This window comes from Motacilla alba, chromosome 6, assembly GCF_015832195.1.
Source record: "Motacilla alba alba isolate MOTALB_02 chromosome 6, Motacilla_alba_V1.0_pri, whole genome shotgun sequence".
Taxonomy (NCBI): Eukaryota; Metazoa; Chordata; class Aves; order Passeriformes; family Motacillidae; genus Motacilla; species Motacilla alba.
The window spans coordinates 33,856,815-33,870,235 of record NC_052021.1 but is presented as its reverse complement, the minus strand read 5'-3'; the positions used below and the strand labels follow the sequence as shown (position 1 = coordinate 33,870,235).

Sequence of the window (13,421 nt, the reverse complement as noted above, 5' to 3'; positions counted from 1 at the left end):
TGTGTGCATTTCAGGAAAATCGGGAAGATTCATTGAAGGAAATGTCCAGGCACCTCTGGTATTCTCTAGGACCTTTCCAGGTCTGACCACCACGTTGTATCAGAGGTTAAAAATCAGTTTTCAACTCAAGCTGGAAGAGAAATTCCAGCCTGGACAAGAATTGCCCACAGCAGGATTAGCAGGTGGGGTCAGAAAGCTGCAGTTTGCCACTGCTTGTGCTGAACAAAGTCCTCGTAGGTCCTTCTCTGCTTCTGTCCTTGAAGGACACAAGAAGTCCCCTTGGTGGGGACTGGACTTTAAAACACGGCGATGTAGTGCCTGATCAGATCATTTCAAGCATCACAGTTAAAGCAGTGAAATAAAGGCATCATTCAGAGGGGAGCAAGAGGAACTGGATTGATGGTGCCTGGGAAAATAAGATGAGAAATAAATCAAGAGATGGGGTTTCAAGCCCAAACCACCAGTGAGGATGATGCTGAGGATCACCCATGGGAGCAGCAGGCTGGGGGAGGACACAGGGACGGGCCCCAACCCTGCCACCACCAGACCTCCCTGCTGGATTTGCTCTTTATCCCACCTGCCCCTAACACACAGTCACAGAATCACGGCATGTTTGGGTTGGAAAGGACCTCAAAGCCCACCCAGTGCCACCCCTGCCATGGCAGGGACACCTCCCACTGTCCCAGGTGCTCCAGCCCCAGTGTCCAGCCTGGCCTTGGGCACTGCCAGGGATCCAGGGGCAGCCCCAGCTGCTCTGGGCACCCTGTGCCAGGGCTGCCCACCCTCACAACCGAGTTTCCCTTTTGTTCAGACGCTGACAGCACTAATTAGCAGAGAAGTGTGCAAACAGATGCTAATTTGAGGCAGTATCACTCCGTTTGGCAAGAGGCGGTGGCTGATGGAAAATCCAGCTATTGATTTTCCTATCGGCTGCTGTCATCGCTGCTGCTGCTGCCGCCTGCGAATAAACAACCCCCAGAATATTTGCTTTGCAATGACAGCTGGTGTCAGCATCAGTATGCACTTGCTGCCGTGCTTCCTGCAGAATAAACTGATATTTTGCTATTTAATGCGTTTCAAAATCATCCCTGGGATTCCTGACGGCATTGTGGTGTGGAATGAACCTGGATCTTCAAGCCTTGGCAAAGCACTGAGCATCCTCACCCAGCTCCCATTCAAATCCTTAAAAACTCTTTTCAAGACACGGCATTAAAAAGAATTGCTCCTTTTGAACATATTTACTAAGGGACAGAAGAGAACTCTCTGTGAATACCAGCACAATAATCACAGCAATAACACAGAAACATCCTCTTGGGAAATATTTAGCACAAGTGAGTTTTGAGTGCTGCTTGGGGTATTTACAGCTCACAAAAACCTAATTTTGGACTTGTAAGGGATTTCTATAATTATTGATTTCTCCTCCTTACTTTGCAAGATGGATTTTTGCAGAAAGGGCTAGGATTTTTTTTGAGGATGGGGATAAATAAAAGCAGAGTGCTCTCCCTTGAGAGCTGCCTCAAAGGCACCATAAAACACAGAGGATGGTCCCACTTGGAACCTCCTTGGAGTGAAACTCATAACCAAGCTGGGGATTTGACCATCACAGTCAGAGATGCTGAAATTCCATCCAAAAATATTTGTGGGTGGAAAATACCCCTTGGTGAAGTGTGGCTTGTTACCACGGGAATAATTCTTGGGACTGAGCTGAATCCTGGACCTAAGATCAAAGAGAATTATATTTCTATTTTGGAATTAAGAAGTGGCTTAGAAATAAAATAAAAATGCAGCATTTGTGCAGGACATGGAGTCCCAAACCTGCAGGCTTTATTTTCCTAAATAAACCAACAGCTGAGACAGGGCAGAGCCCAGGGCTGGGCCAAGCACCAGCAGCATCCACTGGAATCCTGCCCTTGGGAAGCTCCTCCTGGTGTAAAACCAGTAATATTTTATATATAAAACCAGTAATATTTTATATATAAAACCAGTTGTTTTCTTAAGAGTGCATTTTTGCTTTTTGTTTTTAATTAGAAATGAGCCTTTTATCTCGCCCAGTGTTTACTCTGATCCCAGAGAGCTGCCAGGGCTCTGCCTCTGCCCGGGCCACCTGGCTGTGCCCACTGGGACCTGCTTGGTGGCCCCAGTGCCACAGAGGAGGCACAAACACCCGGGGCTGTGCTCCAGACAGGGCTGGTGGCCACTCAGACCCCGATGTGGCATCTGGGGCACTCATTTCACATCACACACGGAGGACACAACACCAGCAGGGGGACGAGGGGGTGCGAGGTGGGAAGGACATTGCACAGCACAGCAGCAGCCAAGGCACCATGGGGACTCTGGGAATGGCTCTGTCCCCTGCCAAGGGATTCCAGGGACACTCAGGTGTCCTCGGGGAGCTGCTCATTCCAACGTGCCACAACCTCAGGTCACACACAGCACCCAGGGACTTCCACTGGAAGCGTGGCCAGGGATCTTCTCCCTCCCCTGGGGAAGGGAATGACCCTGCCCTGCAGTGGGAATGCAGGGCAGAGCCACAGGGACTGCTGGTGCAAAACCAGAGAGGCTTTAGTTCATGGAATCATGGAATCATAAAGGCTGGAAAAGCCCTCTGAGATCATCAAACCCAACCTCACCACTGCCCCATGTCCCCAAGTGCCACATCCACATGGATTTTAAATCCCTCCAGGGATGGGGACTCCAGCACTGCCCTGGGCAGCTGTGCCAGGCCTGGACAAACCTTTCCAGGAGGAAATTGCTCCCAATATCCACCCTGAGCCTGCCCTGGCCCAGCCTGAGGCCGTTCCCTCTGCTCCTGTCCCTGTTCCCTGGAGCAGAGCCGACCCCCCGGCTGTCCCCTCCTGGCAGGAGCTGTGCAGAGCCACCAGGTCCCCCCTTTGCTCCAGGTCACCGTGGAACATCCCAAAATTCCATTTCTGAGCATTGCTGAGGTTGGAAAAGCCCTCCAAGATCACCAGGTTCACCCCCAGCACTGCCAAGGCCACCACTGCCCCGTGTCCCCAAGTGCCACCTCCACACATCTTTTAAATCCCTCCTGGGATGGAAACTCCCCCACTGCCATCTAGCAGCTCTTAAAAGGAGAGGTTTCAATGATCAGAATGATGAAATTCAATACTCATTTTATCTGCAGATTCATGAGAAGGAACCCTGCCCTGGGAGGGTGGGCAGGCCCTGGCACAGAGAAGCTGCCCCATCCCTGGAAGTGTCCTCAGCCAGGCTGGAGCAACCTGGGATTGTGGAAGATGTCCCTGCCCCTGGCTGGAGATGGAACTGGGTGAGCTTTAAGGTCCCTTCCAACCAAAACCAGGCAGAAAGGCTCTGAAATTCCTTACGTGACACTTTAAGCCTCCAAAGATATGAAACTAAAGCAGCCAACCTGACTTTCTCCTGAAGAACCCTTCCAGATGAAACACAGCATCACCAGAACCTCCAGCAGGATCAGTTACAAACACAAACCCCCCAATATTTTCACTGCTTCCGTTTGTTTTACATTTCCATCCCATGTTTTGACTAATCCTTCCCACACCCTAACAAATTAATTTCTCTAAAACATGGAAAATTCCAAAGCAAGTCTCTTTTTGTGGTTCCTAAAGGACACCTCAAACTCTATTTCAAGCATCTCTCCAGCTCTTTGTGTTCCCTGCTCCAGGAATTCTGGGGCTTTTTCCCCTGGTACGTCTGCACCACAATCTCCAAAGCACAAATGCATCTTTTAAGCCCAAACCACAGTCTCAGTTTCACAAAAATAAATCACACCCAGGTCCATTTTAAAGTAAAACAAAACACAGGCCCAGGAGACTACAGAAAGAGATCCTCCAAATGATATTTCCCCCAAATTATTCATATTTTGCTGGTCTACAGCTCTCCCCTAATATTTTTGATTTTTATTTGATTTTCCTGGAGCACTTATTCCAAATCAATCAACAGACAGCTTATCAAAGTAATTTTGAATAATTTTTAGTCCTTCAACCTAACTAGATGAGCGACATCTCAGCAAGATTAAAACATTCTTTTTCTTTCCTTTATTTACCTCCTTTCCAGCTGATGCAGAGATGCCCCAGAGCTGCTGCCCCACAGGACCCATGTTTTCAGATCAGCTGGACTCTGCTGCCTGTCGGACTGGTCTCTGAGGATAGACTGGCCCAAAAAAAGGGGAGAGCTTTTTATAGAATAAATTCAGATCGTGCAGCCCCACAGTGAGCATGGAAAACCTGACTGCTGAATATTTTGCTTGTGGCTTTAACATGTGATAGAAGCTCACCCCACGGATTCAATGGAATAACCTGACAGGCTCTGGCCATGCTATAACACCAGATTTTTCCTCCTGTGACTGGAAAATAAATGTTCAGGCTGATCAATGACTGGCTGAAGCTGCAACAAAGTGAAATCCCCTCTCTTATTCACCAGAGGACCTGGCCACGTATTTGTATCCCAGGAATTATCAGAGAAAATCGACTCGTAGTGTTTTTATATCAATATTTTAAAATAATAAATAGAAATAAAAATATAAATCTCAATCTCAATCTAAATCAAAAACTAATTATAAATATTCAGGCTGATCAATGACTGGCTGAAGCTGCAACAAAGTGAAATCCCCTTTTTTATTCACCAGAGGACCTGGCCACGTATTTGTATCCCAGGAAATATCAGAGAAAAATCTACCTAGGGTATTTTTATATAATTATAAATATAATATAAATATTCAGGCTGATCAATGACTGGCTGAAGCTGCAACAAAGTGAAATCCCCTTTTTTCACCAGAGGACCTGGCCACGTATTTGTATCCCAGGAAATGTCAGAGCAAATCTGCTCGTGGTACAGTTAAATAAAATATTCCATGGACAGCCCTGAGCCTCATCACACCCTCCTTGCAAAGACTGGGGGAGGATGGAAGGGGAAGTCACAGGAATTCCTTTTTCCCTGCAATTTTCCCTCTTCCCTCCAGGTGCTCCATCAGCAGAATCCCACGGCAGCTTCCATGGGAAGCCCAGCCAGGGCAGCTGAGGCTCAGCCCCTTCCCTCTCCCCAGAAGCTGGTTTGGACACCTTGTTGGCAGGGAATGAAATCCAAATCCTATCCCCACGTCTTCAGGTGTGGGGGGCAAGGGAGGAAGAGCAGCAATTCAGTGTTTGGAGAAGCTGCGCCAAGCTGAGACAGCGCATCCCCCTGGAAAAAGCAGCCAGGATTTTATCTCCCAGGCAGAATAATTGTAAATATTTTACATTTTCAGGCTCTGGAGAACTATTTCCAGGTGTTTGAAAGGACCCAGATCATGCTCTGGGGGATGGCAAAGGCTTTGAAAGCCTTTTGGATGTGTGTGCATATATGCATATTTTATCTATATTTTATATTTATAGATATGTACATGTGTGTATGTTTGTGCATATATGTATAGATTTCTATATTTTTTATATTTTATATATGTACATGTGTATATATGTATATATGTGTGCATACATGTATAGATTTATATTTTATATTTATAAATATGTGTGTATATATATGTACATGTGTGTGCATACATGGATTGATTTCTATATTTTTTATATTTATAGATATGTACGTGTGTATATATATATGTACATGTGTGTGCATATATGGATTGATTTCTATATTTTTATATTTATATTTACGTACATGTGTGTGTATATATATGTACATGTGTGTGCATATATGGATTGATTTCTATATTTTTATACTTATATTTACGTACATGTGTGTATTTACATGTACATGTGTGTGCATATATGGATTGATTTCTGTATTTTTATATTTATATTTACGTACATGTGTGTATATATATGTACATGTGTGTGCATATATGGATTGATTTCTGTATTTTTATATTTATATTTACGTACATGTGTGTATATATATGTACATGTGTGTGCATATATGGATTGATTTCTATATTTTTTATATTTATATTTACGTACATGTGTATATATATGTACATGTGTGTGCATACATGGATTGATTTCTATATTTTTATATTTATATTTATGTACATGTGTGTATATATATGTACATGTGTGTGCATATATGGATTGATTTCTATATTTTTTATATTTTTATTTATGTACATGTGTGTATATATATGTACATGTGTGTGCATACATATGTATGTGTATATATATATTTGAATTTCTTTCTGGAGATTTAAGATATGTATTTCTGGAGAGCAGAGAGCCAAGGCTAATTATCACCAAAACTCATGGTCACTAAACTTAGGTCAACACCAAATCAATCCTACTCTGCAAAAAAATCACTTAAAAATAAGAACAGACCCGAACCCACACAAAATGGAGCCACGCTGGCTCCCAAGGACCTTCTGCCCACAGGACAAGAACAAACTACAAAGTGCTTCTGCAGAGATGAAATGAAATCATAAACATCCTATCAAACTAACCCCACTGTGTCTGAACAGAACCTTTCCAGCCAACTCGAAATCCTGAGAGTACCTCAAAATTCACTTTATGGAAAATGCTTCAGTGTTGCCATCCACTGATGCTGGAAATGCTGGTTTCCCTCTTGCACACCCAGAGCTCTGATCTTTCAGGAAACCAACTAAAGGCACTAACTAAAAATAAAAAGCAAACGAGATCAGCTTAAGGAGCTTCCTTAAAAAACATATCCCATTTCACAGCACGCTCATTAATGGAACAGAAGCGATATTTGGATATCGTGATTAAGCACAGCTCATTTTGAGCATCTTGCTCACCAGCAGATCAAGGCAATTAACTGGCAATTTGCTCACTAAATGACTTCCCAAGATGTGCTACTGAGATAAGGCAAAGCCCTTTTTACAGTGACTTTGAGCCAGCACAAGATGGGCCTGCAGGGAGTGTTTTTATAAACAATGTGCAAGTCGACTCTCCAGCAGTCAAGGAAAGCTTCTGCTTCAGGAGTAATGACAAGAAAATATTAATTTATGTGGAACAGCAAGACACTGGGGGGTTTTCTCCTTATTTCCCCAACTATAACCGCTATAAATAATGCTGTGATGGAGAACACATCCAAAACATCTGTTGTAGAAAATATAAAACTGAAGTTCTTGTCTCTGTATTTTAACCATGGGACACAGGTGGGAGCTGAGGGCAGACAAATCCCTTTTCCTGCCCTTTAACCTTTCTGCCCCAGCACTCTGCTCTTCCCAGCGCTGCTTCACAAGGAGCCGTGCTGGCTCCTGGGTGACAGAAATAAAAGAAATGCCATCCTTCAGGGGCTGGGAAGAGGATGACCAGGGAGGTTTAACGACACTCACTTTGGTCACAGTGAACATTTCCTGGTGACGTTCCAGGAAGGATCTCCCACTCCTCAATCCCAACCAGTACAAACTGGTGAAACAGGGGAGGATGCAGCAGAATGAGAATTCACTCTCTCACTTCATGAGAATGAACTGAAAATATAACTCTGGAAAAAATATAACTCTGTAACCACAGGATGTGTTAAGGCAGTGAACTCCCCCAGAACAGCAGGAACACTGCTGTGACAACCCCACTATTGTGGCAGCACAGACTCTGAACAGAAATGCCAAACATTTGCTTACAATAATCATAATTATTAAAAATAATGCACAAATGAAGCACACTGATGATAAGGAATGTCAGGGCCTCCAGCATTTTGGAATAACACTGGATGTGCCCAGGTGCAGCTGGAGTTGCACACGGATGGGAATCCCCTTTCCTAAGTCGTTCCAAGGACTTCTCTTTCCCTTCATTCACAATTAGCAGTAACAAGTCACCTCCTTTCATGCAGAGCCTCCTGGAGAGGATTTCAGCCGGACAAAAATGCTCCGTGAGACACAAAAAGAGAGGGTGAGAAGAGCTTTTAGGATCATCCTGGCCAATATCCTGCAGCCCCAAGGCTCCTGCACAGCACCCTCACAGGGAATTTTCTTCTCTGCGGGAATTGGAAAAACAGAAACTCCCACAGACACTGAAGGGTTTGATCTGCAGCCTTGGGAGAAGCTTGGATTGGATGTAAAAACACAGTAGACAGATATTGAGCAGAAAAATAATTAACTTGTGTTTCTATAGTTATAAGTAAGAATATACTTTATGTAAGTAAAAAACTGTATTAATAAGATGGTAAAGAGTTTATAAAGTGTAGTTGTATAAAGTAAGCTAAGAATTTAGAAGTTACAATAAAAACATATGTGTACATGTGAGTTAGAAGCCCATTAGACAAAAATACCCACAATACAACAGAAGTAAAAGTAATAAGTTAAAAAAGTAAAACAAACCCTGCAGCACTGTCGATTAGTTTAGAAATTTATATATTACATTATAACAAAAAACCTTGCAACTACTCTTGAACTACAACCAGTTACTTACTCCTTTAAAATCTCACAAGCTCTAAAACTAATATTTACTGAATGATAAATCATTATTAACCCAAAAACAATCCCACCCCTTTATTACAAACAACAACAGTGATAGTTCTCCCCATAAATCCAGCTGCAATTTGCCCTCCCAGAGCCAGTTTTTGTTCTGCACTTTGGGCTAGAGCTCAGTTTGGTGCTCTCCATGACCTTCCTCCTCCAGGTTGTTCTTCACATCCTCACCTTGGCTCTGGCCAGCCCCAGGATCTGGATGTCCCCGTGCAGAGCATCCCTGCCCTGCAGCTCGGCAGCTGCTCCCAGGCAGAGCCATCTGGCACCGTGCTGAGCGAGCACTCGCTCCCCCAGCCAGAGGTGCTGCTCTGCTCTGCTCCAAAGTGATGAGCAAAGGCCTCCTGCGTGTTTGTCTGCGAGAGCCTGCTCCCTGCTGCAGCACACATTTGGTCTGGAACACCCTTGCTGGCAGTGATATGTGATGGTTTCAGTTTGAAACCGGGTAGAAATTCTGATTTCATGTCGTGGTTTTGGTTTGTTAATCTGGAATTTGGCTCATTTTGAGATTTCCCGGTTAAGGCACGAAGGAGTGTGGTGGGTTAGGTGCTGGCTGATCACCAGTGTACTCACTTCCTGCTGGCCCGTAGGTTCAGGAGAAAGGCAGGTTCAAAACTTTAGAAGGGTATAAAGAAAAATATACTAACATTAACTAAAGAGTAATAAGAATTAGAAATTTAGAACACTTCTCCCCCTACAACATTTTCTTTCTCACTGACAATGTAAAGAAACAAAATTTAAATTTTTTTTTAGTTTATTTCCTCTAGAGGTTTATTGCCTCTAGAATAGTCTGATGTTATCACCCTGAAGTCCTCAATGAGCTCCTGGAAGGTCAGGAACCTGCAGAACCGTGCCAAGTTTCAATATCTACCTCACACAAGCTTCCACAGACGTGAGCTTATTTGGTAATCGTCTGCATAACAAAATAAATCATTTTTTTAAGGGCCGGGGCCAACGTAAACAGGAAGAAAACATTGTGTTCAGAGGTCAGGCTCTGCATGTTTTCCAGGGTTTTGATGTCCTAAGGATGTTTGTTAGGATGTTTTGGATGCACACAGAATACAGAATCAGGACTTTGTTAACCAACATCCAGCCCTTGTACTGAATCTTTAAAAAACCCCAACAGAAATTGCTTTTTGATGAATATAAAAAGCTTTACAAGCCTCACTTATTCCAGCAGACTGCAATTGCTGATGTTTTGACCGTTTGCCTCAAGCACTCCAGGGAGATGAACTTGCAAATGCCACCACAAGTCACTGCAGCAGAAATGCAAAGAGCTCAGCCCGGATGCTCCCTGACAGGAGTGCAATTACATCCCAGAGAGTCCACAGCCTCTCCACCAAACACCAAAGAAATAAAGAAAGAAACGCTTGCATCCCATTTATTTGTGCCCCAAAAGGTTTTTTTAAGCCCCCTTTATACCTGAGATGAATTAATTGCTTCTTCCAAAAAGGCTGCATGCCCTGCAAGAAACCTTCCAAGTGATTTCAAAACCGATCACAGCAAAGCTGAGCTTGGCAACGAGCTCTGGACACCGCCCAGGCCAATCTCCCGTGGAAAGCTGGGCTTTAGTGTAGCTTTTCCAGGAACTGGCAAGCAAATTCATCAGGATTTCATGAGCGTCTTTTAGAACAGTGATTATGAAAATGACTTTTGCTCCGTGCTCATTAAGGAACTTCCTTTCACGCCCGGCTGAAATGACAACACTGAGGCACTCGCTGCTCCTCCAGCTTTGGGTAAACCCACAGAGGAGCTGCAAGAGGAGAAGCTGCTCCAGACCTGAGCTGGCCAAACCTTTCCTGGGTTATCCTGGGGGTCTCCTCGCCATGGAACTCCCCCTCACCTTTAAAACTCCAGGGAACACTGGTTTGGGGAAGCCTGGGAGGGTTTTATCAAGCCCGGATAATTTACAGGAACTCCTCTTGTCCTGAAGTTGCTCATCAGAACAGCAGGAGGTGTCTCATCAATGGGATTTCCACAACAGTCATCTGATGCTGACACCCTTCCCTGGGCAGCAACACGCCAGAAATCCCATTTTCCTGGAGATCCTAGTTCACTCTGACACCACAGGGTGGTAGCACCACGACAGGGCTGGAGAGCAGAGGGCTCTCACACGGCTTTTGGGGTCCCACTCAGCTGCCAGCTGGGGTGTTTGAGGTTCCTCTAGGAACATCCAACCTTTCATCCACTCCTCCACTTCACCCAACCTCCCCAGAGGCAGAAGTCACAAAATCCTCATTTCCAGGACAATAACAATTTGTGCTGGAGCTCCAACTCCTTTCAGTCATTTCCCAGCATCTGGGCGGGATGAAACAATGGAACACAGAGATGCCACACAGATGGCTTAAAAGCCATTTCAAACACCCAACTGTTGTGGGTTTTCACCACAAAGGCAGAAACTGGATCCTAATAAAGCTGGGTGTGGATGGCTGCCGCCAACTCCATCATCCCAACAGCCTAAAATTCCACAAGAATCACTCTGAACACAGCCCTAAACCAGTCATTTATTATTATTTACAGAGCAGCAGAACACAGCGGTTCCAGAAGATGGTTATAAGCATCTTTTTCATTTTTACTCAGTGTAAGAGTCCATTAAAAATAAGAAAAAAATAAAAAAATTAAAGGCCTGCCCAGCTTTACATTCTAAGTGTCATTTGTACCTTGAATGTAGAGTTTTTCTACAGCCTAATGCATTTCTACAGAACAGAAATCCAAGGATTCTCAGCGTAAAGTCTGCAAGCAACTTCTCATTGGAAAAAATCCACTGCAGACCTGAAGAAAGATTCAACCATCAGGAATCTGCTCCAGGAGAGGACACGGCAGGGAGAGGAAGGAAGGAAACACTTTGCCTTGTGTGTCTCACTGAGGTTGTTCCAAACACCAGCTTTCAGCTAATCACCTTTATTGATCAGTTGCAGCAGGAAAGAACACTGAGAATTCACGGGTTTGACTGCAGAGCAAGAGATGAGGGAAACAAGGGTGGAAGAAACACAAACCCCAAAGCCTCAAAATGAAACACTCAAGTGTTGCCCCATCCCTGGAAGCATCCAAGGCCAGGTTGGAGCAACCTGGGATGGTGGAAGGTGTCCCTGCCCATGCAAAGATTACAACACTTCAAAGTTAAATCCCAAAAAACCCAAAATCTCATGCTCTGCAAGTGCTGAGCACAGCCCTGTGCCCCCTCCAAGGATCTGAGGAACCTCTGTGACCTCCTCACGAGCAGCTCCTCCGCAGGAGCAAACACTGCTGCATTCATTTAGGGAACAAAAGGAGTATTATGGGAAAATCTGCTGCTCACAGTTCTGGTGTGACATCCTCAAAAAGGACTTTTGCTCGCCCAAACTTGAACAGGGGAATTTCAGCCACTCTGTAAGCAAGCAAAAGTTTCAGGTTTTCTTCTTTGAGAGCAGAAGAGCCATTTTTTTTTTATAAGACACAACTTCTTCAGGAAATAACCATCTTTATATTGTGCTCAAGGACTTTGTTTTGGTTTTCCCTCTTGGATATCAGATATTAAAAACTTATGGCACAGTCCCTACATTTCTACAACTGCCTGAAAGCACACGGGGAAATTCTGTCCCCAGCAGACTGGGGAGAGGCCTTACAAAATGAGCCAGCCCTAAATCAGAGCCGTCCAAACTCACAGAACATGGGATTGTTTAGGTTGGAAAAACCCTCCAAGATTATCAAGTCCAACCATGGCCCCCAAGGCCACCACTGCCCATGTCCCCAAGTGCCACATCCACAGGGTTTTTAAATCCCTCCAGGGATGGGGACTCCAGCACTGCCAGGGCTGGATTTCCTTTCCATAAAGGAATTTTCCCAAGTATCCACCCCAAACCTCCCCTGGCACAACCTGAGGTCACTTCCTCTTGTGTCATCCCTTGTTCCTAGGGAGAAGAGACCAACCCCCACCTCCCAAGATCGAGAAAACAAATCTCAGAATCTCTTCCACCAGGATTTGTTCTTCTCCAAAACAAGAATGTAGCAACTTTTCAAGGCTCTGGAAAAATCCCGTGCTCCTGCCAGCCTCCCTCTCTCTGTTGTTCCTCTGCCACCTCAGCTGGGGCATCAAATTCGTCCCTGAAACTGCATTTTCCATAATAGTCCTTGGATTTTCTCATGTTTCTGTGCTGATCCAGAATTTATGCCTCAGCAAATAACCAAAAAGAAAGAAACCACCAGAAATTTCATTCAAAAAAAAGTAAAAGAACCCCTATTTCTTCTCCTCCTTAGTAGTTATTGTGGAGTACACAATTAAATTGGAGCAAAGGAAAACAATTAAATTGTAGGAAAGGGTTCTCTTTGTTTTTTAACATCTACATTGTATTAAGATCAACTATTTAAAAGATAATTAACGTAACTCTGTTTACAAGCTATGCAACACTTTCCATTTTAATCCATCATGTCCTTTGGGAATTTCTGCAATAGGTGCACTTCCTTTTTTGAAAAACAGAGAAAGAAAAAGGTATTTACATGACTTTTTTTTTTTTTTTTCTTTCCAAATGAATGAGGTTGCAAAAACAAAGCCCTGGCTATTTAAATATAGCATCCAGATAAGCTGTTCGTGGAAGGGCAGTGTTTACACGTCGGACTACAACTCATTGAGAAGATGAACAGCAGCAGTGCTTGAAAAGCTGCTCTGTAATTGGGATCTGAGGCTCTAAAACAGCCCAAAAAAAAAAGGTAGAACTCTCCTTCATCCTCAGCACCACGTGAACACGCATTTTGTATTTTATACACAGCATCACAAGTTTGTGAGGCGCCTCGGGACCTCTGAAGAAGGCACAGAATAAATGAAAATCATTTTAATTAAAAGCAAATTAAAGGGTCCTCTAATCCAGGCAGCGGCAGCAAATCCGTGGAGAGTTTTTAGGATGAGGCTCCTTGAAGTCCCCTCGCTTCCAACCCTCCCTAATTCCAGTTTCCTTCCCCGATTCCCCCCAAAGGAGGCTCGGAAACGGCACGAGATCAGGTTTATTATGAAAATTCTGCTCTAGTTGCTAAAAAAAGC

General features: G+C 44.2%; 1 protein-coding gene across 4 annotated transcripts in view; it reads right to left on the bottom strand.

Moving 5' to 3' along the window:
- PTPRE (protein tyrosine phosphatase receptor type E) overlaps positions 1-13,421 on the bottom strand; it is a 94,468-nt gene that overhangs the window by 62,442 nt on the left and 18,605 nt on the right. The window contains exon 1 of one of the 4 annotated variants that reach the window (XM_038140537.1): positions 9,830-9,882. The exons of the other annotated variants lie outside the window; for them this stretch is intronic. Within the exon in view, the coding sequence (XP_037996465.1) occupies positions 9,830-9,867 (38 nt within the window). The 5' untranslated portion in view covers positions 9,868-9,882. Of the gene's footprint in view, positions 1-9,829; positions 9,883-13,421 lie in introns of those variants that run through there. 4 annotated transcript variants of the gene reach the window in all.